Source organism: Stomoxys calcitrans, chromosome 1, assembly GCF_963082655.1.
Source record: "Stomoxys calcitrans chromosome 1, idStoCalc2.1, whole genome shotgun sequence".
Classification (NCBI taxonomy): Eukaryota; Metazoa; Arthropoda; class Insecta; order Diptera; family Muscidae; genus Stomoxys; species Stomoxys calcitrans.
In genome coordinates this window covers 71,979,628-72,005,292 of record NC_081552.1, presented here as the reverse complement: position 1 = coordinate 72,005,292, position 25,665 = coordinate 71,979,628, and the positions used below count along the sequence as shown (strand labels likewise).

General features: G+C 39.9%; 1 protein-coding gene across 4 annotated transcripts in view; it reads right to left on the bottom strand.

Annotated features, from left to right (window-relative positions):
• LOC106090085 (uncharacterized) overlaps nucleotides 1-25,665 on the bottom strand; it is a 503,676-nt gene that overhangs the window by 351,033 nt on the left and 126,978 nt on the right. For all 4 annotated transcript variants that reach the window (XM_059363743.1, XM_059363736.1, XM_059363740.1 and 1 more), the window contains exons 3-4: nucleotides 23,268-23,712; nucleotides 20,803-23,201 (exon numbers count right to left, since the gene is read on the bottom strand). In XM_059363743.1, the coding sequence (XP_059219726.1) occupies nucleotides 20,803-23,201; nucleotides 23,268-23,618 (2,750 nt within the window). In that variant the 5' untranslated portion in view covers nucleotides 23,619-23,712. The remainder of the gene's footprint in view (nucleotides 1-20,802; nucleotides 23,202-23,267; nucleotides 23,713-25,665) is intronic.

Sequence of the window (25,665 nt, the reverse complement as noted above, 5' to 3'; positions counted from 1 at the left end):
AGGTGGTGGGTATCCAAAGTTAATGCCTTTTTACTTGTTTTTAAATGCTCTTCTTAAGCCATTACCGCAAAAGAGGCTTTTATTTATTTCGCAAATTTTTGGCTTAAACGTTTTTTATGTGGAGTTTGACAGTGGTTCTTGTGAAAAGCCGAATAGAGTACCAGCCCTAAAGGCCTGGTTATGCTCCCGTAAACATACCGTAAATGTAGGCTGTTTTTTGTTTTACTTTATGAAAACGCAAGCAATCGATTACCGAGTAAAAATAAAATTTTACGTTCCGTTTTCATGTCAGATGATAAAAGTATTTTAAGTAAGTATTTTATTTCTCTGTGGCAATTATTACAATTTATTGTTAACAATAAAGGTCAATTGGGTAGCTCACCATGAAAAGGTGGCCAGGCTGACCTGTTGTGAAAGGTAAATGTTTTGAATAAAAGTGAGACATATATGATAATAAGAAATTACAAGAAGAGAGTAGGGGTGAGCGCCAATACGGCGCTGCACAGTGGGCCAAATGGCAAAAAAATTGGAAATAAGTCTACAACTTTTTATCTGTTGATTTTAGCCATACAAAATGTTCTAGACATTTGTAGAGGAGGACATAGGCTTTCAGAAAAGTGCTGTTGTTGGTCCATATCTTTAATACAGGGTGAGCTACAGGGTGTCAAAGTTGACCACTTTTGACTTCTCCAAGCTTCTGGGGGCCATAACTTTTGATCTACTCAACCGATTTACATGATTTAGGACTCTAGAGAAAGAGCTTGACAAGATCTAAAAAACTTATGCATAAAGTACCATGCCATCGTGTACTGTTAAGGAGTTATGAATTGTTTAATTTTAAAATATGAAAATTTGGCCTTGGTTTTTTTCAGTGTTTTTTTAATAACTCCGTCAATTTTAAAGCTATAAACTTCATACTTCACACAAATTATGCCAGCATATGTGTGCATAAAATACAAAAGGAATCACGTGAATATCTTTGGCGGTTTAAAAATGGCATCGTTTTCAATATGAAAAATATTTTTTTTGTCAAAAAATTGCAAAATTTTTCAAAAAAGATACTCCCATTTCCTTTAAGTTTTCGCAAACTTTGGCCGTCAAAGCATTATCATTTCTTTCCATTTTCACAAAGTCGAGGTATTAAGAAAAGTTTTAAGTGCTAATTTGGCTAATTTCGATATCAAACAACACCGTTATCTTAAGACCAAAATGGCCAATTTTTTTACTAAACTTCAAAAGTTTCTCACTGGAAAAAAAGTTCCACGGGGATTTTTTCGCTTTTTTTGAACTTAAATGAAAGCTTAAAATGTTCCCAACATTTTAAGGTATGTCTCGCCATATCCTAGCCATAAATGAGATCGTAGCGATCAAAATACTGAAAAAAGTCAATTTTCAAGTAGTGCTATATTCATTGCTAAAAAACAAGTATTACGTCACATTTTATTGCAAAGATGTTAAATAAACTTTTATTTGGTAACACTTCTTCTACAAAACACAAAAAGAATCATGGAAATATCTCTATTCTATTCCATTTTATGGAACCGGCAATAAAAAAGTCAATTTTTCAAAAAAGTCGAATTTCCCAAATTTTGTTTTTGTTGTCCTAATTGCACATGACACACTATAGCCATATTTACGCAACATACCTTATCGTAAAGGAAATTTTCATACCTTTCCAACGATGTATAAAACATTTCTCAACTCGGATTCTATCTACTCTAAAATTCATTTACACTTCATTAAACTCTATATAAAAATGTCTATTTGTGAAATGGAACCTTATATGGGGCCTACACTAAAACATTGATAGATTTGCCCAGGGTTTACAATACAAATGTGTTAGAATAAAAAAAGGTCTCCTGCCAAAGTTTAAAAAAATTGGAATAAAAATATGTGTTTTAGAGCGAAAACACTTCGCATCGGCGTGCGTTTGTATAGTACCTACATCTATTTTTAATGTAAGCTGATGATTTTTGAATAAAAAGTAACCTAGAAATATACCTGCATATATATATATATTTGTGTTAAGATTTGATGCAGACAAATGTTACCTGTTTCGCTATGTCGAATTCCCAGGAAATCCACCGTATCAATGAATGTGAAAAAACCTACCCATAAAAAATTCATTGTCATTTTTTTTAACCAAATTCGAGTCCAGGTAAATAATTATAGAAGAGTAAGTAAAAAGAGGCACTTTGGACCCCTTTTTACGATTGCGTCTGATACCTGAAATGGGTCATTAATTGTGAATATATTGCATAAATATTTGAACAAAATCCAAATTTTCTTCATTATATTTTGTAGAGGCGTAAAGGACATTTATAAGTTATGGAAGTCATACTGAAGTATTCCACTCTTTCGAAAATTGTATGGGACATCAAAAATGATTCCAAATCATACACGGAGTCATTTAAGGAACTTGTTTACACTTTGGACCACATATATGGAATAAGGCTAAATAAAGACGCTTTAGACAAACTTGAAAAATTCTACAAATCATTTGAGAGAAGGTTGCCAGAATGTTCATTCGCAAAAATCAAGTTTTTCAAAATGTATGAGAAGTGGCTGAAATCGGATCTACTTATTGAAATTAAACCGCTGATTCCCGGCCGGCCTAGCAAAGCATACGACGAAGTTACGGAGAAAACCAAAAAGAAAAAACAAGAGGAACTATTGGCGGCACATCCGCCAAATTTAATAAAAGATACGTTCAAAACAGCATTGTTAAAAACACAACCAAAAAATGTTGGACGAATTGTCGATGTTTTACCATTAGCATCTCCGAAAAGGGTAAAGAGAATGGTAGAAAGTATTCCAACTCCAAAATCGACTACAGAATTCACGGAGGAAGATGCACTGGCCCTGATTTTGAACCTAGGCCTCTCAAGAAACAAATACTCAACAATGAGGAAGGCTCTTCGTGAAAAAGGATGGGGTTGTTTACCCTCAAAACATAAATTGTACAACACCAGGACGAAAATGGTGCCATCAAATATATACGTGGACGAATTAAAAGCAAGAGTGAAACTTGCTGATCTTGTTGAAAATACAGCTGTTAGAATTATTTCTAATTTTACTGAAGAACAGTTGAACACATGTAATAATTCCGAAGTGGTTTTGATCAGCAAATGGGGTTGTGATGGATCATCTGGATTTTCCGAATATAAGCAACAAACAGAAATAGATACCAACTTCGCATCAATTTTCATGGCATCATTAGTACCATTGAGAATGAGATTGTACAAGGACCAATCTTCATCATCGAAAGAAAATGCATTTCAAGATATATGGATAAATAGAACACCTGGGTCAAAATATTTATGTCGCCCAATTCGGTTTGAGTATACAAAGGAAGACCGGAACACAACACGATCTTTGGTGAACGAAATAAAGGAAGAAATTGCTGCATTACCCATGATTGTTATAAACCAATTGGGAAGAAATATAAAAGTTTCGTTTCAACTACAACTCACTATGATCGATGGAAAGGTGGCAAACGCATTAACTGGCGTTATGTCCAATTGGAGATGCAATATTTGTGGCAAGAAGAATGGGCAATTCGAGGACAAGTCTGATGAAAATTTAGTAAACGAAAATGCGCTCAATTTCGGTATTTCGCCCCTGCACTGTAGAATTCGATTCATGGAGTATTGTTTGCATTTATCGTATGACCTTAAATATCGGACTAGCCCTGGAAACCGCGATGTCTCTGCTAGAAACAACCAAGATCTTCACAAAATGAGGCAGGAAGAGAAGAATCGAATCCAGTTGGAGTTTAAACAAAAGGGACTTATAATAGATAAACCTCTTTACGGATACGGAAGCACAAATGATGGCAACTCGGCAAGGCGGTTTTTTGAGGACCCCGTATCGACATCTAAAATAACCGGTCTTGATGAACACTTGCTAAGACGATTCAAAGTGATTTTGGCTGTAATCAATAGCAAAAAGATGATAAATTCAACCAAATTTGAAGCTTATAGTAATGACACAAAAAACATTTTATCTGATTTATATTCGTGGAAAGCTTTAACACCGACAGTACATAAAGTCTTACATCATGGCAAGGAAATTGTGGAATACAACATACTTCCGTTAGGAGAACTTACAGAAGAAGCTCAGGAATCCCGTAATAGAGATGTTAAACAGTTCCGGCTTTTCAATACCCGAAAGAGCACCAAATTTAACCAAAATTATGATTTACTTCAATATTTATTGTTATCGTCTGATCCGGTACTATACAGCATCAGAACTAAATGGCTACCAAAAATATGTGACGATATAGATAAGGACGATCCCGATGCCATTCAAATTAAAGAGCTTTTAAATTTTGATACCTTAGATTATTTGGTAGAGAATAAAATCAAATAATACAAAACTAAAATGCTTTTTTATTTTGGGAGTAGCTAATATACATATAAACGCACGCCGATGCGAAGTGTTTTCGCTCTAAAACACATATTTTTATTCCAATTTTTTTAAACTTTGGCAGGAGACCTTTTTTTATTCTAACACATTTGTATTGTAAACCCTGGGCAAATCTATCAATGTTTTAGTGTAGGCCCCATATAAGGTTCCATTTCACAAATAGACATTTTTATATAGAGTTTAATGAAGTGTAAATGAATTTTAGAGTAGATAGAATCCGAGTTGAGAAATGTTTTATACATCGTTGGAAAGGTATGAAAATTTCCTTTACGATAAGGTATGTTGCGTAAATATGGCTATAGTGTGTCATGTGCAATTAGGACAACAAAAACAAAATTTGGGAAATTCGACTTTTTTGAAAAATTGACTTTTTTATTGCCGGTTCCATAAAATGGAATAGAATAGAGATATTTCCATGATTCTTTTTGTGTTTTGTAGAAGAAGTGTTACCAAATAAAAGTTTATTTAACATCTTTGCAATAAAATGTGACGTAATACTTGTTTTTTAGCAATGAATATAGCACTACTTGAAAATTGACTTTTTTCAGTATTTTGATCGCTACGATCTCATTTATGGCTAGGATATGGCGAGACATACCTTAAAATGTTGGGAACATTTTAAGCTTTCATTTAAGTTCAAAAAAAGCGAAAAAATCCCCGTGGAACTTTTTTTCCAGTGAGAAACTTTTGAAGTTTAGTAAAAAAATTGGCCATTTTGGTCTTAAGATAACGGTGTTGTTTGATATCGAAATTAGCCAAATTAGCACTTAAAACTTTTCTTAATACCTCGACTTTGTGAAAATGGAAAGAAATGATAATGCTTTGACGGCCAAAGTTTGCGAAAACTTAAAGGAAATGGGAGTATCTTTTTTGAAAAATTTTGCAATTTTTTGACAAAAAAAATATTTTTCATATTGAAAACGATGCCATTTTTAAACCGCCAAAGATATTCACGTGATTCCTTTTGTATTTTATGCACACATATGCTGGCATAATTTGTGTGAAGTATGAAGTTTATAGCTTTAAAATTGACGGAGTTATTAAAAAAACACTGAAAAAAACCAAGGCCAAATTTTCATATTTTAAAATTAAACAATTCATAACTCCTTAACAGTACACGATGGCATGGTACTTTATGCATAAGTTTTTTAGATCTTGTCAAGCTCTTTCTCTAGAGTCCTAAATCATGTAAATCGGTTGAGTAGATCAAAAGTTATGGCCCCCAGAAGCTTGGAGAAGTCAAAAGTGGTCAACTTTGACACCCTGTAGCTCACCCTGTATTAAAGATATGGACCAACAACAGCACTTTTCTGAAAGCCTATGTCCTCCTCTACAAATGTCTAGAACATTTTGTATGGCTAAAATCAACAGATAAAAAGTTGTAGACTTATTTCCAATTTTTTTGCCATTTGGCCCACTGTGCGCTGTCGTATCTGCTAATCCATGTTAGCACTGATACACATACTAATATACACCATATACACATACTAATTTCGACCCTGCACGCGATGATTATAAGCACCACATCAGTTGAAACTCTGAGCTCCAATTTGTTTGGTGTTCATCGTTATTACGAGAAGCTCAGCTGAGAGCTACTGGGCGAGTCCATAGGTTGCAATTAGGCTTTGTATACGGAGTTGCTGCAATTAAAGTCGCGGACAATCAGCGGTATCGAAGGAAGAGTCTCCGCGAGAGGCCGGGCGGCAACGGCTGTTGCTGAAATACTGAGTGCCTGTGATGCTCGATGTGACAAGGCGATCTATTGATGTCTTTTAATAACCAATGGCCATAACATTCCCGCGGCGATCGCTGACCGGAACGAGCTTGAAAGAATCGCTACCCCCACATACAAATGTGGCTACGACATTATCAACAACAACTGATTTCGAAAACTGTAAATCCCTTTCCAGAATTTCTTTTACGTCTACCATTATGGTACATTGCTCTCCCTGAAATGTTGTGTGTGTCGCAGTATAGTCCCAATCCAGTCCCTATCACCTGAAACCCTCCTTAGTCTGCCCACCGCATCCATAGTGTCCATAAGGGAAACTTGGCCGTATTCTGCCTCCTCGTGCGGATGCCCTCTCAATATTCGAGAAGGCCGCCACTGCGTACTCCCTCAGTTGAAGAGACGTCTCAACTTCAAGCACCACTATTGCGCTTATGAATCAAATCGTCTTAAAGAGCCCTGTTCAAATTCAGATGTGGGCTTTGCGACTTACTCTTGTTGGAATGGATGTAAAGCACCATGATCCTTTTGACATCTCCTGCCGATGATTTTTCGTGGTCAAAAATAAAATTGGGATACGGGAAACCAGTCAAATGCTTCTAGCAACAACTCACATTTTGCCGAATTTTATATTTTTTTGCTATACTATTCTTTGAATAGAAAGCATTCAACAATGGTGTAAAGCCGGCAACGGAGTCTCAAAAAATTTTTTTTCTTTGAAATGTCAAATTCTGCGTTTGGTAATAAGCAAAATTGCATCTTTACATTTACGCTACATTTGTTGTACATTTGCGAGAGCATAACTAGGCCTTAAACCTTAAAACTACAGAAACAGGACATTTTAAATTTTAATCAAATGAAGGACTACTACTTCGTTATAAAAAACCCGAGCATTCCCTCATCGTCTTTTACTAAATATAAATTTCTGCAAGGTATCCTTCCTGTTTATAGTATTTTTGTGAAATAACCATGACTGATCCGAAGAGATGCGACAGGTTGTTCAACCGTCAATTTATTGTGCATCCCGAGAGAGACAGGGCAAGGCAGAGAGCCATTCACCGTATTCGTGGTCTCCGAGCCGATGAACAACCATCACAATTTACCGCGGGCGAAGTTACGAATGTCATCCGTGGCGCCAAATCATCTAAGGCGTTGGGCCCCGACGGAATCTCTACATTGTTGTTGAAGAATCTGGATTCACCTGGAGTTGAGTACCTTACCACTGTCCTCCACCTGTCTTTGAACACACTTATAGTTTCCGATGTCTGAAAAATGTGCAGTAGCCTGGTAAGGACCCGAGTTTGGGGGAGTAGTACAGCCCGATCTCCCTTCTCTCACCTGTAGCAAAAGCGCTTGAGGCATTAATCCTTCCGAGCCTCGTAGGAGAATTTCCATTCACCGAGATCGTATCATATGCGGACGATTGTACGATCATGGCATCAGGCCACCACCCATTGACGACATCTGCGATAGGTTGAACGTCTACCTCAACGAACTTGGCTCATATTTCACTACAAGAAATCTGAAGATATCCGCCACCAAATCTTCAGCCACATTGTTCACTACACACATTGGAGAAATGATTCCGACCATCAAGTGTCCCAAAATACTTGGCGTCATATTTGACAGCTCTTACACATTTTCCCCACATGCCACAGCAATCTGCGTGCGAAGACATAACTACATGCTGTCTAAGCAATACCATTTGGCCTGTTATCGCAGAGACTATCCCAATTACCATCTTGTGGATAGATATCCATCGCCCAGAAGCCTTAAGGTAGATCTATTACATGATCTAGAGCGTGAGGTTCAGCGCTACAAGAGAGAACCTCTAGATCAAGCGGCATATCAAGCAGGTCTAAACAACATTCATGCAGACACGGTAGCAGATGCGGTAATTGCCTACCGAGTGAATGTAGTCCTTGGAGAACGACCGCCTCACATTGCACCTGAAGAAATCGACCTCCCCCGGCAAACCAGAGCCGTTCTGGCTCAATTACGTTCCGGTAGATGCAGCCGCCTCAATTCTTAGAGAGCTAGGATTGATGCTGACTTGCAAGATGTATGATACGATACGCACGATACACGTCACCTGTTTAACTGCCCGGCCAGACCCACTCGACTCAGACCCAGATCCCTGCGGACGCAACTTTAAACTTCAATTTTATCCGTGCCCGATGTCCGTCGATGGGCCCCTTGGTCTGTTTTTCCACTGGCTTGCTACCTAATCACATCGTCGCGAATCCCCACTCCATCCCATAAATAAAATGTAAATTATACCCACACATCTGGTCTTTGCCATTTGAAAGGTTGTTGCCGTAATATACTAACGACGTCCCCACACCACCCTCAGGATCGCTGTAAAGAAGCCGATTCCTTGAAGCCTAAGTTCCACCATCGGAATTGGACTTTCCCAACTAGGAAAGGACAAACGATTCTACACTTCCCCCGTTATTCGTACCCGATAAAGCGATTTTACAACATTTTCTGTCCAACATTATGTCAGAGAAACACTCCCTTGTTGGCTTAACTATAGCTCATACCCATTGTCAGATATGCAGCTCTACTCACCTCTCAAATAAGTTTATCGAAAAAATTCATTTAAGTTTTATATTCTCGTCTTGCTCACCTCTTTCTCTCTTGCCTTCCCTGTTTATGTCATATGTCATATGTTTTGCCGCTCTTATCAGTGTCGAGATATTGGATCACCACCTTATCACCTAAACAACTCATTTCGATGAGTAAAATAATAAAAAAAAGCAAATTATAACGCAGTTATTGCTGTTCTCTCCCAACGCAAAGGTTTCTTTGAAATGGTTGGCTTTTTTTATTCAAAAATGTGTCAGCCGCCTTCCACTGCAATCTGTAGGGCTTTGATGGCGTCTACCTTTCAGACCTTTTCAGACTTTAACTCACCAATAATTAATGCTCATGGTCATGATTTGCAAAATGTTCCCCCTCAAAAGAGATTGGAACACTTTTGTATATGGGTTAAACTGATAAAGATCAGCAACAATGTAAAAATTGCAATGCCGGGAGGCGTAGAAATGATGCGATAAGTAGGCCTTATCAGACCTATTATCATAAATTATAAAAGATAATAATAATAGTAGTAAAAAAAAGTAACAAAGTTTACATTCACATTAAAAATATTTTTTGGCAAACAGCTGATGCCAAACTGCTGGGAAATGGAAATGCATTACTTCAACACTGTCTGGGCATACAACAGTGACCAAATTTTCATTTATAAAAGAAATTTTATCAACATTTTATTTGATTTCAAAAAAAAAAATTAGAAATTTAATGTCCCCGGAAACATTTTTCTGCATTTCTATTGGAATTTTTTTCAAAATATTTTTTTCTATAAAAATTGAATTTTTTTTTAAATCGAATTCCGAATCGAATTTTGTAAAACATTTTCAGAAATTTCATTAATATAGAAAATTTTCCGAAAACTTTTATTTGTTAAACATTTGCGAAATCTGATTCTAGAGGAAATTTTCCACAAATTTCATTTTAACTTTAAATACATTTTTGTATGGAATTGTATTTTTTATAAAATTGTGACGTATGATGGAGTAACGTAACGTACAGTGACGCAAAGTCAAGTGAGATAACGTTAAATAGCGTAAACTATAGTTAAACTGTTAAGTTACGCAACACAAAGTAACGTATTATAACGTAACGTAACATTACTTAAGATGGCGTAACGAAATGCAATATGATGTAACGCAACGTTCGGTTACGTAATATAACGTAACTACAAAATGTACGTAAAAAAACGGAAGATGTGCGTTTCGAAATGTATGGGACGGAATGAATATATATTATTTCGTTAAAGGATACTTTGGTCATTTTGCATGTAGGGTTAAAATATAACAAGTAAAAAGGCATTAAGTTAGGCTGGGCCGATCTTTGGATACCCACCACCTCGGGTATATATGTAAACCCCTTTTCGTCACAACCCGGTGAAAATTGGATAACTTAAGCACCCAAATTTGGCACATACATCTAAAATATATAAGTCTCTATTCAATTTTGTTGAACAAAATATCGGTCGTTTTGGCAGCTATATCCAAATATAAACAAATCTGAACCATATTAAGGTTGGATATCGGTAGGCTCAGAAGAACTTACTGTTTCAAATTTCAGCGATATCAGGTAATAAATAAAGCTTTTATGGGCTTCAGTCCCTTTATTGGCAGATCGGTCTATATGACAGCTATAAATTAATATAGTCCGATCTGTACCATATTTGGGTCGGATATTGGTAGGCTTAAAATTACGCTCTGTTCCAAATTCAGCGAAATCGTATGAAAAATAAACCATTTATGGGCATTAAACCCGTTATCGGGAGATCGGTCTATATGGCAAATATCAAATTTTGCCTATGAACATTCCACTAAGGAACAGGGGCAAACTTCTCACCTATCAATGAGTGCCATCCGATTCAAGTAGCGCAGAAGTAAATCCGTAGCGGAGAAGTTAGCATGTCCGCCTATAACACTGAACGCCTGGGTTCAAATCCTGGCGAGACCATCAGAACAAAATTTTCAGCGGTAGTTTTCCCCTTCTAATGCTGGCAACATTTGTAAGGTACTATGCCATGTAAAACTTCTCTCCAAAAAGGTGTCGCACTGTAGCACGCCATTCCGACTCGGCTATAAAAAGGAGGCCCCTTATCATTGAGCTTAAACTTGAATCGGACTGCACTCATTGCTATGTGAGAAGTTTGCCCTTGTTCCTTAGTGGAATGTTCATGGGCAAAATTTGCAATTTATCAGTAGGCTTAAAATAACCCGCTGTTTCAAATTTCAGCGCAATCTTCTATGGGCTTCAGACCCTTTATCGGCAGATCGGTATATATCGCAGCTATATATAAATATAGTCCGATCTGAACCATATATGGGTCAGATGTCGGGAAGCCTTAAACTACTCAATGTTTTAAGTTTCAGCGAAATCGGATAAAAAAAAGCATTTATGGGCATTAGACCCTTTATCGGCAGATCGGTGTATATAGCAGCCAGGGACGTAGCCAGGATTTTATTTTTTCGGGGGGGACCCCCCCACATTTTTTCAAAAATCGGAAATTGCCAAAATTCTTGTTACTGTGAATTTGGTGAAGATACCTCAATTTTTTTTCTTTTTTTCAAAATTGTTGTAGCTATTGGGTGCAGGAACTGACAGACAGAGCTGAATTTAACACTGATTGCCAACACTGCAAATATCTATTGGAAGTTATATTAATGACTTCGAACGCTAGACAACGGCAATGGCTCTTGCTGCTGCTCCGTGTAATAGCTCAATCTCTAAATAAAGTACCATTTTGTACGTTTTAGTGCGAATATCAACAAAATCTTCTAGTCGTCCGGTCCATACTGCCAAGCTGTGCTTGTATCATTCCTTCTCTGACCATCATCACATTAGATTTAGAATAGCACGCCAGCGCCGAATCCGATAAGCTTCCGTAATAAGTTGAAAAGCAACTGGCCAAAAATACTCAGAAGAAGACTTGGACAATATAATTTAGCTTGTCCAAGCATAGAAGACATTGACGACAATGTCACGAGGATTACGATTGCACTGGTGGAGCCTTTCGAAGATAGTTTTCCTCTTCGGGGAAGGAAATCAGACCAAGAAAAACCCTGGATGACCGGGAAGATTCGCAATATTGGGGAAGAAGTCCGCAAACTTTATTACCGAGTACGTCGAAAGGAAGCGAAAGTTTATTGGGATGTGTTATACATACGGCTTTAGGAATAGAAGATAGAAGATTATCAGATCGATAAAACGTGCCTCCTGGAAGCACTTCTGCGAACAGGTCGATAGCGTTAATGAAGCCGCCAAGATAAAAAAGTTTCTCTCAAAAACCCATGTCCAATCTGAAACGTTAGTAGACGACATGGGCGTGAGAGCAGAGACAACGGAGGTCAAGTTAAAGCTTTTGATAAAAACGCATTTCCCACATGATACGCCACCACTCACGGAGACACCGGAATCGTGGAATAATGAGGTTTGTCGAATGCTTATCATAACGGAATTTATGGTGAAGGACTCCTTGAGGCACTTCAAACCATTTAAGTCACCCGGACCTGATAGAATTCTTCTGGCGTTACTACAAAAGGAGGCCTCCTCATCTTACAGCTATTTTAACAACGTGCCTAGGACTTGCACACATGTACTCCGCAAGCCTGGCAGGAGGCAAGGGTGGTATTTGTACCCAAGCCCGTCCAGGCAAGTTATGCGACACCAAAGGCCTACAGACCTATAAGCCTTACGTCCTTTCTACTCAAAACCATGGAACGTATTGTGGACACCATTATAAAGAGTAGGAAATCCAGCGAACTGCTCAAATACAGACAGCATGCCTATGTCAAGGGAAGGTAAAATAGAAGAATCCTTCGATGCCAAGACGTACACATTGGCGGTTTGCATTGGCACCGAGGGGGCGTTTAACAATGTGCGGACCAACACATTGATCCAATCCTTAGACCAGTACCGGGAGGACCGGGTCCTTAGAGACTAGATAAACCATATGCTAAGAAACGCACGCCACAGGGCGGCATCATAAATAACCTATTACGGATGCTGACTGAGGAGGGACTTGAACCCGTGTGCTATGCAGACAATGTAATAAGACTTTTTAGGGCGTGTCAAATTTGCCAACTTACATACGATTCATCATTTTTGCTATTATACTACAATAGTATGCTATTTTTGTATAACACAACTTAAATATATGAGCAAAAGCTGATTGTTACTAGTTGTTAAAGTTGTGAAAACAATTTAATTTGGGGTTGCTTTCATTCAGCTTACAACAAAAACAGCTGATTTCTTTGTGCTTTTATCAGAAGGAATAGAGCACCACTCTAATCGAAAAAATAACAGTGCTGTTTTCAAAAGTGATTTTTTAGTGTTATTTTTATTCGTATCTACGTGTGCAACTTTAACAATGGCAAAATTGGACATGTCATAAGACAAGAACATGTAGTGTGATGGCACCTTCAGGGGTAAGGATCCCAACCAGAAAGGGCGCAGAAGGGCCGAAAGGGTGCTGCAGATGGCATACGACTGTGCTAGACCCAGAGGTCTAAATGTTAACCCAGAAATACCGAAACCAGCTTGTTCACGAGGAAGACAAAGGTGTGCTAATTTAACACACCACGTTTCCGCAATAGAACGATTTCGATATCTGACAATGTCACATTCAGAAGCGTACCGAGAAGGCTCACAGATGATGGGCACTATGTAGACGGGCCGTAGGCTCGAAATAGGGCCTGAATACGAGGATAGTCCACTGGCCCTACAGTAGTTTGGTGGACTTCGATTTGAGAAAAAGTGCAAAGTTAGGATTATACAACAGGTTCAGAGAACATGTTGTACTGACATAGGCGGAGCGATGAGTACCACGTCCACTGGGGCAACGGAAACCATTCTAGGTATCCGAACCATAGACATACAGATAAAGTGTAAGGCAGCCATTGCGGATATGAGATTAAAGCGATGGGAGAATGGATTGAGTATGGAAGCATACTATCGCGGAATAATCGAGACGACGCTAGGAAACCTGGAAGGAATGGAAGAGTTTTCCGATCGAATACCTGAAACGACACTTGAGGTCGAGTGCGTGGCACTGCTGCCAGAGGCGCAGTCTTGGATTGAGGGAACCCTAGTATTGCCATCTGGAAGATCATGTTACACGGATGGATCAGAGCTAGAGGATAGAGTGGTCCTGAGGGTCTACATTGAGAACCCAGGGACTGCGATCTGTTTTAGACTGCCTGACCATAATACGGTCCTGCAGGCGGAGATGCGGGCGATCACGGAATGTGGTGTGGTGCTAACGGGAGGACGTCGAGTGTGAACATCTCTACGGACAGTAAAATGCCCATTATAGCAATAACAACCAGGACGGCAATGTCACGAAAAATCTTGGAATGTAAGAAGGAGATTAACGCCTTCTCTGAGGATGGCACAATCCGCATGGTTTGGGTGTCGGGCCATAACGGAGTAAGGGGGAATGAAAGGGCAAACGATTTGGCAGTGCAGGCCAGAGAACTGCCGTCAATAAACTTAGTTAACCCGAAGCCTTTCGGGTCGACGCAGTCTGTGTTAATGGCGTGGGTGACGAACGCGCATCCAACACCGTGGAATAGCGAAACAATCGGTTGGACGGCGGAAATCCTATTGGGTGATCCGGATCGTGAGAGGACGAGGCTATTACTGAAAGGAAGTAAGAAGGATGTCAGTATAGCTTTTAGTATCATAACGGGACACATAGGACAACGAGCTCAACGGTGCGACATGTGGGCTAGATGATGAGGCGTTGGAGCATTTCCTAAGTCATTGCCCGGCTTTCGCGGCTAAAGGACACCGGTACTTAAGTGGGGACACAAATTAAAGGTGTGGAATGGAAAACAATTAAGGATTTTGTTAGTAGCACCGAATTCCTAACTTGGATTTTCTTTTACGAGGTTACTTTTGTAGTATTTAGAGCGCACAACAAGTCGATTACTGGATTAAGGGTATGTCCATAGTGGCATGCGGTGGATTAATATCCGCACCCTCTTTTCAACGTAACCTACTCCGAAGACCTTGCTGTGGACACTGTAAGATGAGTAAAGGGTCTTACAAGCGGAGGTGTGTGCCATAGATTAGGTTAGGTAAGAGTGGCAGTCCTTTACAGACTCATTTGGAAATTTTTAAGTCCATTTTGATACCACAGTGGCGAGAAACCAAGGCCACGGTTGAAATCGAACCGGACCAATTTCGTGAGAGTGTGACATTCGATGTGCAGCTTGTGGCGCCGTCCTGTTGGAACCATATGTCCTCCAAGATCATATTATCCAATTGGGGCCAAATATATTTACAGTAACGTGCCAGTATTGATCATCTCGGAAGAAGTTCGGCCCAATGATGCTGCCGGCCCATAAACCGCTCCAAACGGTAATTTTTTCGGGAAGCTTGATGACTCGTGGAGTACAAGTGAATTGCTGTCTGCCCAATAACGCATATTTTGCTTATTGACGAAGCCATTCAACCAGAAATGAGCCTCATCGTAGCGCTCTTAACGTTGCTTGCAAATTACCCCGATTTGAGTTCCTGGATATGGAGAAACTCCACAAAATAGGTAAACGGCCGAATATAAGGACAGGTGTCTTCCGCAAGCGATCCGGATACCAATCTCGCTTGTGTGCTATTTGTCGAACTATTTAATCTTGTAGAAGGGATGATCAGTTTCGAGGCGAGGTCAATGTGAAAAACTATATGCCGGACTACCAAGATTTTCTGGCCTGGCAATTACCACATGAGTATCAATGTTAAGCCACGCCAAGCAAGTAGCACTAATATTTAAATAAGCGCCATCTACTGCTGTTTTCGATCGAATTTTTGGATGGCCCTAATTTAGATAAGCCAACATGAACAGAAAGAGGACAGAGTGGTCAAAACTGATCGTTCAGCAATTATCTTTGTTATGAAAACCTATCGGTCCTTGGAAAAAAGAAAAATATAACATAAGAATTTCGTTGCGGTTGTTTGCGGCATTAGTTTTTAACTTTCCCACCCTCCTCCTTACCATAATTTTCAAAAACACCAGATCTCGGAAATGGGTAGGGCGATTTAATCGAAATTGTGTTTGCCGCCCACCCCCAAAACCCATCAAACGGATTTATTGATCAATCTCTACAATATGGATATCAAATTAAAGGTGTTTGAGAGTAGAAAACGAATCTGATATCCAATTGTGGGACTAAGTAGGTCACCCCACCCTTAAAAAAACCCTCAATCGGACATATTTACCGACCATAGCAGTATGGATCTATAATGAAAGATCTTGACTCCCACTTCCACGAAATTGACTTCCACTTTTGAGACCAAGTCTCTGGGAATCCACCACACCCTTAAACAGGACTTTTACTTATTGGGGTTCAAATAAGTGGTATATGAGAGTAGAAAAATCCACAGGAAAAGTGTAATACATTTTCAACTGAAATTAGGCAGAAATTTCCAAATTAAGAGTTCTTTCCAACAAAGCATTATCGGGTGCAGCAGAGCGGGCCAGGCTCAGCTAGTAAAATTATATATGCGTATTATTGGGTTGCCCAAAAAGTAATTGCGGATTTTTTAAAAGAAAGTAAATGCATTTTTAATAAAACTTAGAATGAACTTTAATCAAATATACTTTTTTACACTTTTTTTCTAAAGCAAGCTAAAAGTTACAGCTGATAACTGACAGAAGAAAGAAAGCAATTACAGAGTCACAAGCTGTGAAAAAATTTGTCAACGCCGACTATATGAAAAATCCGCAATTACTTTTTGGGCAACCCAATACATTTGTAAAATTTTCCAAAAATAGAGGTTAGTAGTTTTTTACCCTTTTTAAAATTTGTTTACGCTTTATTGCAGGTAAATTGTTGGCATCATTGTCCTTGACAACTGCAGTTGTTGGTCAGCTTTTGATCGCATAAACCAAGAAGGACATAAGACCAATAAAATCTACTATCTCGAGACCATTGCAATTCAATTTCAAGAAAGGTACATTTCCCGGCACTGGCTCGGCAATATTGCGCTTAGGGTGTTGCACAGAGTCATGGCCGGGTATTGCGCAATTGTCCCTGTGACGGCACTCGGGGGAATATTGTAGTGATTACTTTAAATCTGTGGAATGATGATGAGGCGATCAAGTTTTTACTGATCACCTCATAATCTATGGATACATAAGCTCTTCGCAAGTGATAACTCTTAAAGATCTTGCGCAGTTTTCAATAGTTCAGTGACAAGACGGAAGACAGGAGACACGATAAGATCACCATTCACCTCGAACCCCAGTATAGGGAATAATAGGACCTCCACAACTTTTGACAGGCCATTTGTCGCTTTTTTCCCCACCGAGCCGATGAACAATTATTTTATGAAGTTGCAAATTTCATCCGCAGCGCCAAGTCATCGAAAGCTCTGAGTTCTGATGGAATGTTAACACTGTTGCTGAAGAACCTAGTATACCGGGAGTAAGTACTAGACCTAAGTCCTCAACCTGTCTCTAGACACTCTTATAGCTCTCAATGCCTAGAAAATGTGCAAGGACAACTCGTTACACCGAGTTCTAATCTCTTGCCGCTAAGAGGCTTGAAGCACGACTCCTCTCGAGCCGTTTTTGGGTGATTTCCATGTGCCGAGCATCAGGAAAATTTCAAAGTGCTGAATTTGAATCAGCATTGAAATTCTCCAATAATTACACAGCACAATGACTGTTTCGCACGCCATCACTGTTCATATCAACCGAGGTCTTAGCCAGTCCCCAAGTCCTGTAGAGTGAAGTAGGAAGTTCCCCATTATGGGGAAAAGAACTATTTTCTATTCCACACCCTCCAGACGGCATGGAAACCGTATCATATTCTATGATAATGGCTTCAGGCACCCACGTTGATGACGTCCGATTTGTTTTCTCAGGAAGAAATTTTGAGATTTCTGCCAACAAACCTTATCCCACATTGTTCCCTACGTGGAAATGGGAAACATGCCGGAAGATGATTATGAAAGTGGATGACGAACTGAATCTGGGGTAAACTTCTCACAAATCAATGAATGCTGTCCGATTCAATTTTAAACTTTCTAATGAAATGTTCATCGGCAAATTTGCATAACGTACCCATTCCTATCCCAAAATACTTGGTGTCACATTTGACAGTCTACATCAGATCCACCGCACTTGATACTGAAATTTGTTGTTGTTGCAGCCACACTTGCATGTGGAGGTAGCGATCTTCATCAAGCTCCTATAGATAAGTCATCGGCATTGGGTATTTTAAGGCTCCAATAACTCGCTTTGTCATATCGACCATCATAGGCACTATGTATTTAAGCAAGTGCCGCTACCGCCCAACTTCTGACTGAGACTCACCACTCGACATCCGCTACCTGTGGACGCGACCGGTAGCTCGCAGCTGAGCATCTCATGATTGAGATATACACCACACAAACCAGAGCTCAAAGTTCCACTCAGTGTGGTGCTTATAGCAATCCCGTGCCCATGGAATTTGTAGAAAGTTAGAAGAAGAAACAAGGTCTTCATGTCACTTTCCGGCCGCACTTGGAGTGCTGAAAGAGAAACCGCGTTGATTACATATAAGACTACTGACGGGTCAGCGCCAGTGTGGACTCGACAGCAGAGCGATCCTTCTCTTACGAAGACATAATTATATACCGGCCAGTTTTGGCAGCAGTCATCCAAAATAAGTCATGAGGTTGGATCGTCATGGTCTATTCACGAGGAGATGGTAGCAAAAGCGGTAACCAGGTACCGTGTGAATGCTGTTCTTGCAGACAATTCGGCCCCCATAGCACCCGAGGTAGTTAAACCCCCTCAGCAAACCGTAGCAGCTCTGGTTCAAGTACGTTCCGGCAGATGTATAGTTGCTTTAATTGCCACTGAACTGGTATTAAAGATGATGTGCGATTTATGTGTCCTGCTTGTAACCAGGAAAATACGTCACCTCTGCATCTTCCTAGCCAGTCTTACTCTTACTACCAAATCACTCCAGACGCAACCCAGCCTAGTCACACAGTTCGCAGATCTGGATATTTGGCGAATTTTGCGACATGAATTAACATGAAGACACTGCATATTCTTACAACCAAAACAACGAGCCTGGACTTTCTCCAGGCATTTATTCATTCTGGATTTCTGTAGAGGACTGAAATGGAAAACTGATCCATACTCTCATCGGAGAGAATTTCTTCCCGGTCCGACAATTTCCTGCGTTGGTTTCATTTTTTGTTTTTTCCAGTCTTGTACCATGATATCTTTATCTTTTTGGTCTTCTCTTTATCTTTCACCTTCTTCAGGGTCAAACACAATGAGCCTAACGTCTCTGAGTGGAGCAATTACTAAATGTAACTAACGTAACGTAAAGTCACAAAACTTTAAGAAACCCAACGTTAACTACAGTAACGCAACGTAGCATTAATGAAAAAGAAACGTCCATTTTGTCGAGATGTAGACGCACTAAAGCTATTTTGGTTAATGGCGCAATTAGATACAGAATTAAAATATGGAAGTCTAAACGAAAAAATGGACTTTGAAAAGGTATTGTCTAAAAATGCTACTATTCCACCAAATATCCCGTTGAGTGACAAAATGTAACTAACGTAACGTAAAAGCACAAAACTCCACGAAACGCAACGTAAAGTACAGTAACACGCCACGTTAATTACGTTAAATTAAATATAACGTCCATGAGCACACGCACTGACATTATATTGGTTAAGGGCAGAATTGAGTGTTTTGACGAAAAAGAGTGGAACGGTATATTTGGCTCTCAAAAATTCTGCTATTCCAACATTTATCCAATTGCGCACATTATGGGGTCTACTCCAATGCACTTGCTATTTAGATTGCCGGACTAGTTAAAGGGTTTTTCAGATGGAGCTTTGTGCCATGGCAAAAATAGCAATCAAAAACTTTGGAAGGGATCTTTTGCCCTAGAAACCCAGGATTTATGCTGACAGTATCAGTAAGGACCTGAAAATCTCATTAAGGAACCCTTGAAATATTTCACTTATAACAATGAGTGTTGTCAATGAAAATGGACCTCCTTTTGACAACCGAGTCCGAATGGAGTGCCGCTGAGAGACATCACTTGAAGACCTCATATATATGGCCAACATTACTAATGGGTTACCATCAATAAAAATATTTTGTGTTGTTCTCGCAAGGATTCGAACCCAGGCATTCAGCGCCATAGGCGGACATGGCTTAGGTGGAATGTTTATCATCCCTAAGATCCCTGATATTACGCTGAATTGGGTTTCTGGAAATAAGCGAATTCTAAGAATTGAAAATGCGGAAGAATAAACTAACTTCTCGGGGAGCATACCGATTGTTCGTTGTGAATTGTTGAACTATTGAACGTTGTAGTACGTTTGGTCAGTTTGGAAGCAAGCTTAAGTCTCCCACACTGACAGAACGGCATCTATCTGAAGAAAGACACGATAAGATCCTCAACACAAGCATTATATATGGGAGCGCAGAGTGTCTGTTAAACCCATGAGCGGAACGGATACTTAGCTGAGGGCAGGCCAAGTGGGCCACAAAGGACAAAAACAGCCCTCCGAGTGAACTCATCGTTTAGATGTGCTACACATTTAGCTAAACCTAGCCTGGGGTAATTACTTTATTGAGTGACATATCATCGTAGCGATGTTTTACATGACTGAAAACCTTGGAAATTGTGCCAGCATTAGAGTCCAATCCCATTCAATGAGTCAAGAGTCAGCGTCAAATTGTTAGCACACATTTCATATGGGAAACAAAAAAAAGCTGACGCTAGCATCAGAGACCATCGGCATGAGAGCCCCATATGATATACTTGTTAAATCACGTGACGCTGACTCTTGACTCTGTGATTGGGTTTAGACTTTCAGTTGTGCGGTTACTACCGTTGAGTATTATGGTGAGTTACAGAGTAATGGTGAATCTTCAAAAACTTTTAAACAAAGATGGACTTTTAGAGGGGTTTTTCTGTTCCCTACAATCCCAGATATGTTTACCAAAATTATTGTCTAGTAAATTCTACTTTTCACTCCGTCCTTTGACCCTTGTAATTTCGTTATCCTTTCGCAAATACCTCTCAATTTCTACTTACCCATTTGTTGTCAAAGACTGCATTTCCATCGAGGAACATTCTTCTTCAACTTCTCCTATGGTGGGCAGCATATTTGAATGCCAATACAAATTAAAATAGGCCTCCGAAGGTCCGGGACCATTGATCAATTCGGGTGGTCCTAACTTCTCACCATCCTCGCATATATATTCCTTTTCATCATCGCCAAAAGCACCACCACCATCGGCTTCATTCTCCTCATCACTGCTGGAGCTGGAATAGTATGTGGGTGCTGTTTCATCCACTTTCACACACTTACCCACCACCATGGGGGGTGGTGTTATACGATCCAATTCATCTTCCAATTCCTGCTTTGCCTTGGCCACACTCTTAAAGGTGGATAAGTCCTCTACATTCTTTCTAGACGTATCGGGGCTATTGCGTCGTTGCAAATCAAAAAGGCTAGGCATTTCCTCTGGTTCTTGGAAGGAGTTATTGCTGGAATTGCTGGCATAGGTTTGAATTTTGAAACGTATCTCCCGATTTGGTGAAGGTGGGGTCAATGGTTTGTCGTTGAGTTTGGGAGGTGATGCTTGCTTCTTGAAGGTTTGCATCGAAGGACCAGCAGAATTTTGAGGTGAAACTGAGTTTCTATCCACCACGGTAACAGTGGTAACATTGTTGTTGCCAGATAGCTTGGGTATTTGGGTTTTATTTAAGGATTGCACCCTCTCCGGTGGCTTGGGTTTAGGACCTCTATTGCCTTTAGTTGAAGGCGATGAATTGGAGGAATTTAAACTTTCTGTGGATGAATTGGTGTTTGCGCTAAGGCTTTGATGTAGAATGGGTATCAGAGTTTTTTGTTCGGGCATTTTGACTTTCGACTCTGCAGAAATGGTCCTTTGCAGTGGTATCTTGGAGCTACCCACAGGGCTTGATTCCTTGAAACGGGTGTTGCAATAAGCCAGCTTGAGGTCAGTCTCCGACTTCTGTTTAGTCAGCAAACGTGGTATGCTGGTGGGAGACTTGTGCAGAATTTTCTTCTCCAATGCGGATTCCAAATCAAAAGATCTTTTGGGGGTTAAAACTATGGGTATTCTTGATTTGCTAGGCGGTGAGGGGGTTTTGTTCTGCTTGGCATCCTTTTGCAAAGACGTTGAAGATTCATTGGCCAAAAATTCGGAGGTTTGCAACTTCAATTTGTCGATTTTTGACTCTTGCTTGAGTTTGATTTCACTTTCAGTTTTGGCCCTTTCCAATGAACGATATTGGCTACTGGGCGATTGTATGGCTTTGGGAATTTTTGTGGTAAATTCCTTGGGTTGAGTATTTTCGTTGGTAGGAGTATTTTGGGGAGTATTGGAGGCGGTAGTCGCTTGATTGTGTTTGTTAAAGGCACTATCGGGAATTTTTGGTGGAGGCACTTCTATGGCCTGCTTGCCATTGATACTGAGTTTGCGGGGCATGGGAATGATAGATCTTTTCTTGGGCTCCACAGGCGACAGGGTCACTTGCCTTGGTTTGGGTGTAGGAGTAGTTTGCTTGGCATTTTCCTCTTTTTCTTCGTTGTTTGAGGACCCGTTTGCCATGGTTTCATTCTCCTCCTTCTTATCTTCCTTCTCTTGGTAGTTATTTTCTTTACCCTTCAATTGCACATTTTCATAGACATTGATTTTTTCTGTCTTGAACTCTATATTTTCATAATTATTGCCTGGTTTCAGTTCCATTTCCAATACCTCAGTATCCAAAACACTCTTAAACGAACTCTCCAATGCAGCATTGACTTGAAATTCTTGCTCTAGCAAAGCAAAAGGTTTCAAAACTTTGGCCAATTCCGGTTTGTTCATAACCACCGGTGGCCCATTGTTGAGGGAAGCAAAACCCGACAGATCTGATTCTGAGGAATAATTGGAAGTCATGGAATAACGATCGATGACAGTGGAAATGGTGCTGGCGGTATCATCGGATTCTGATTCACCATTGCGTGAAGGATTTCTCAGCACCACATTGGAGCTGTTGTTTTCGGCAAAAAGGTTTATGTAGTACTCCGCATCTGGGGGCGGGGTAAATGAACGCTCACTATTGGCCATATCCAAAGGATCTGCTTTATTCAAGGCCATATCCTTCAAGTCATTGTCCTTAAAGGATCTTTGCCTTTTCACCAATTTTCTAGGAGGCACTGGAGGTGGTGGTGGGGGAGCAGCTTTCACTTGTCCATTGCTGCTGCCGCCCGACATATGCAAACCATTTGTGGCAGAGTTTTCGGCATCTTCCTCTAGATCTTCGGGCTTCAGGCCACGACCATTGCGCACCACTAATTTTATGGCCACATTATCCTTGAGGCATTTCACACATTCAATGCGTGTCATATCCTTAACAAGAAACTCATCGATTTGCAAGATTTCATCGCCCTCTCTCAATTGGCCCCAGGAGGTTATAACCTGAAATTAACAAAAAAGGCCAATTGAAAGTTCTTCAGATTGTTTAAAATCTTTATATCAACTCACCTTGGATGCTGGACTATCTGTGGCACATGATTGTATGAAGAGTTTTTGTACTTTTTCCGCACTGCGAGTGCCACCTTGAAATTTCAGGCCAAAACCCAAGCGTTCGCCAACCAAACGATAAACCACCACTGCTTCCGTTTCCGCGGCTTGCGATTGGTTGTTGTCTGCGACACTCGTTCCCAGCAATTGCTGGTTGTTAATGTTGTTGTTATTGATCGATAATACCGTTATGAAAGATGGATCATCGGTCGTTAATGCTGTTGTGCTATGCCGTGTTGAATTTCTATGCAAATGGTTATTGTCTTTGGAAGAGGGATCATCCACTTCCACCACAGTAACATAATCAGCCATGTTGAGTTTGATACATAGGGTTTTGAACTAAACTTTGTTCTTTATAGGCAATGTTTGATTGTTGAGCTATTCTCCAACAGATGGAGTCAGGGAACTGGAAAATAAAAAAAAATTACAATTAAAAATTTTTAACACAAAGGGAAAGTGAAAAAAAAAGAAAAAAAAAACAATCTATAAAAATCATGATTTGCTAAACAAAGAGATTTTTTTAAAAGAATCACCTATTATCATCACAAGTGGATGCTTAGTGTTCAACAGTAAATTTTTACTGTAAAACAAAATTTTTTAAAATAAAATCCCGAGGTTAGTCTTTTCCCCAAGACTATATGACCCTTAATCCGCCATCTCTCTTACTGATAACACTGGAAAGACTGATCGTCCTAAAGGTGAGGAAGGGACTGATAACGGATAACTTCCGTGGGACTCAGTACGCATACTTCAAGGTTGGCTAGTGAAAACGGCCCTCAAATAATCGATGAGAGAGGTCGCAATGCCTCTTAGCGGCCTTCCTGGATTTTGAGGTGGATTTCAACTACGCGGACATAGAATCGATAGTCAACGCCCTAAACCGCATGGGGATTCACCCTAGTACCTTTCAATGGGCGAACAATATGCCAGGATTATTAATTCAAACTTGCGATATAGTGTGAAGAAGGCAGTAGAATCGCTTGAAGGAGAAGTGATCTCGGCGTATAGCAGCAGCCTAGTACTAAACCAAGTCCTATTGGATCTTCATAGGGATGGCATGACATTAGTCGCATTTGCGCCGATGTCGCTATTGATCCGAGACACGTTTCGTTCGATGATCAATGATATCATTGAAATGTCACTGAGAAGACTGTTGAGATGGTTCACTAGGAAAGGATTTGGGACGACGCAGGGTTTTATCGCTCGAAGATATAAGGGGGTTCTCTTTTATATTTGGGGATGGTACAACCCTTCTGTTGCAATCTGCCAACTGTTAGCTCTATCGTAAAGCTTGACATTTTTGAGGTTATACGTACCCAGAACGTTTTGACATATGAGCGCTATTTGTGTTGTTTACAGAAACTTAAAAATTCATCTAGCCCAAAAAAATGGCAATAAATCGTGCGATTATTTTTCAACTTTTGACGTGGATTAACTCAAAAACAGTGCATCGATGAACTTAATTAAATTGTTGGCGATGAAGCTCCATCAAGGGTCAGTGTTTATCGGTGATATGGTGAATTCAACCGAGGTCGTAGTTCACTCCACGACGAATTTAGTGAAGGTTGGTCCAAAAACCAATGATGCTGTATGCCAACTGATATTGCAAGATCGTCATGTGACCTATCGTGAGATTGAGGCAACCTAAGGCATTAGTTGGACCAGCATACCATAGCATTCAATATTGCATGAACATTTGACCGTCAAAAAAATTCATTCGCGTTGGATTCCACACAATTTATCGATCGCTCAAAAAAGGCTCCTGTCGATTGGTCGAAAAGTGCTCCACAAATACGAAACTGCATTTTGAGCATACAAAACATCGATTTGATAAGTCATCCGCCATATAGTCCTGACTTGGCAGCGAATGACTTCTTTGTAATCCGGTACGTAAAAAATAAAATGAGAGGTCAACGTTTTTCGACACCTGAAGAAGCGCTTGTTGCGTTCAGAATCCATGTTTTGGAAATAGAGTGGCAAAAGTGCTTCGACAATTGGTTCAAACGCATTCAGACGTGTATAGATCTTAATGGGGAATATTTTGAAAAACAATAAAGCGATTTTCGATGATTAATATTCGGTTCAAAGTAAACGCGTGCTAAGTTCGGCCGGGCCGAATCTTATATACCCTCCACCAAGGATCGCATTCGTTCTTTGTTCTTTGAAATACTTTTTCCAATATATTTGAGCTATATCAAGTTAGTGAAGGATATGGACCGTACTTGTTAAGTAGCCATATTAGGCTATGAACCGATTTAGACCATACTTAGCACAATTGTTGGAAGCCGTAGTCGTTGTATGCAAGATTGGATAAGAATTGCGCCGTCAAGAAGTTAAATCGAAATATCGGTTTATATGG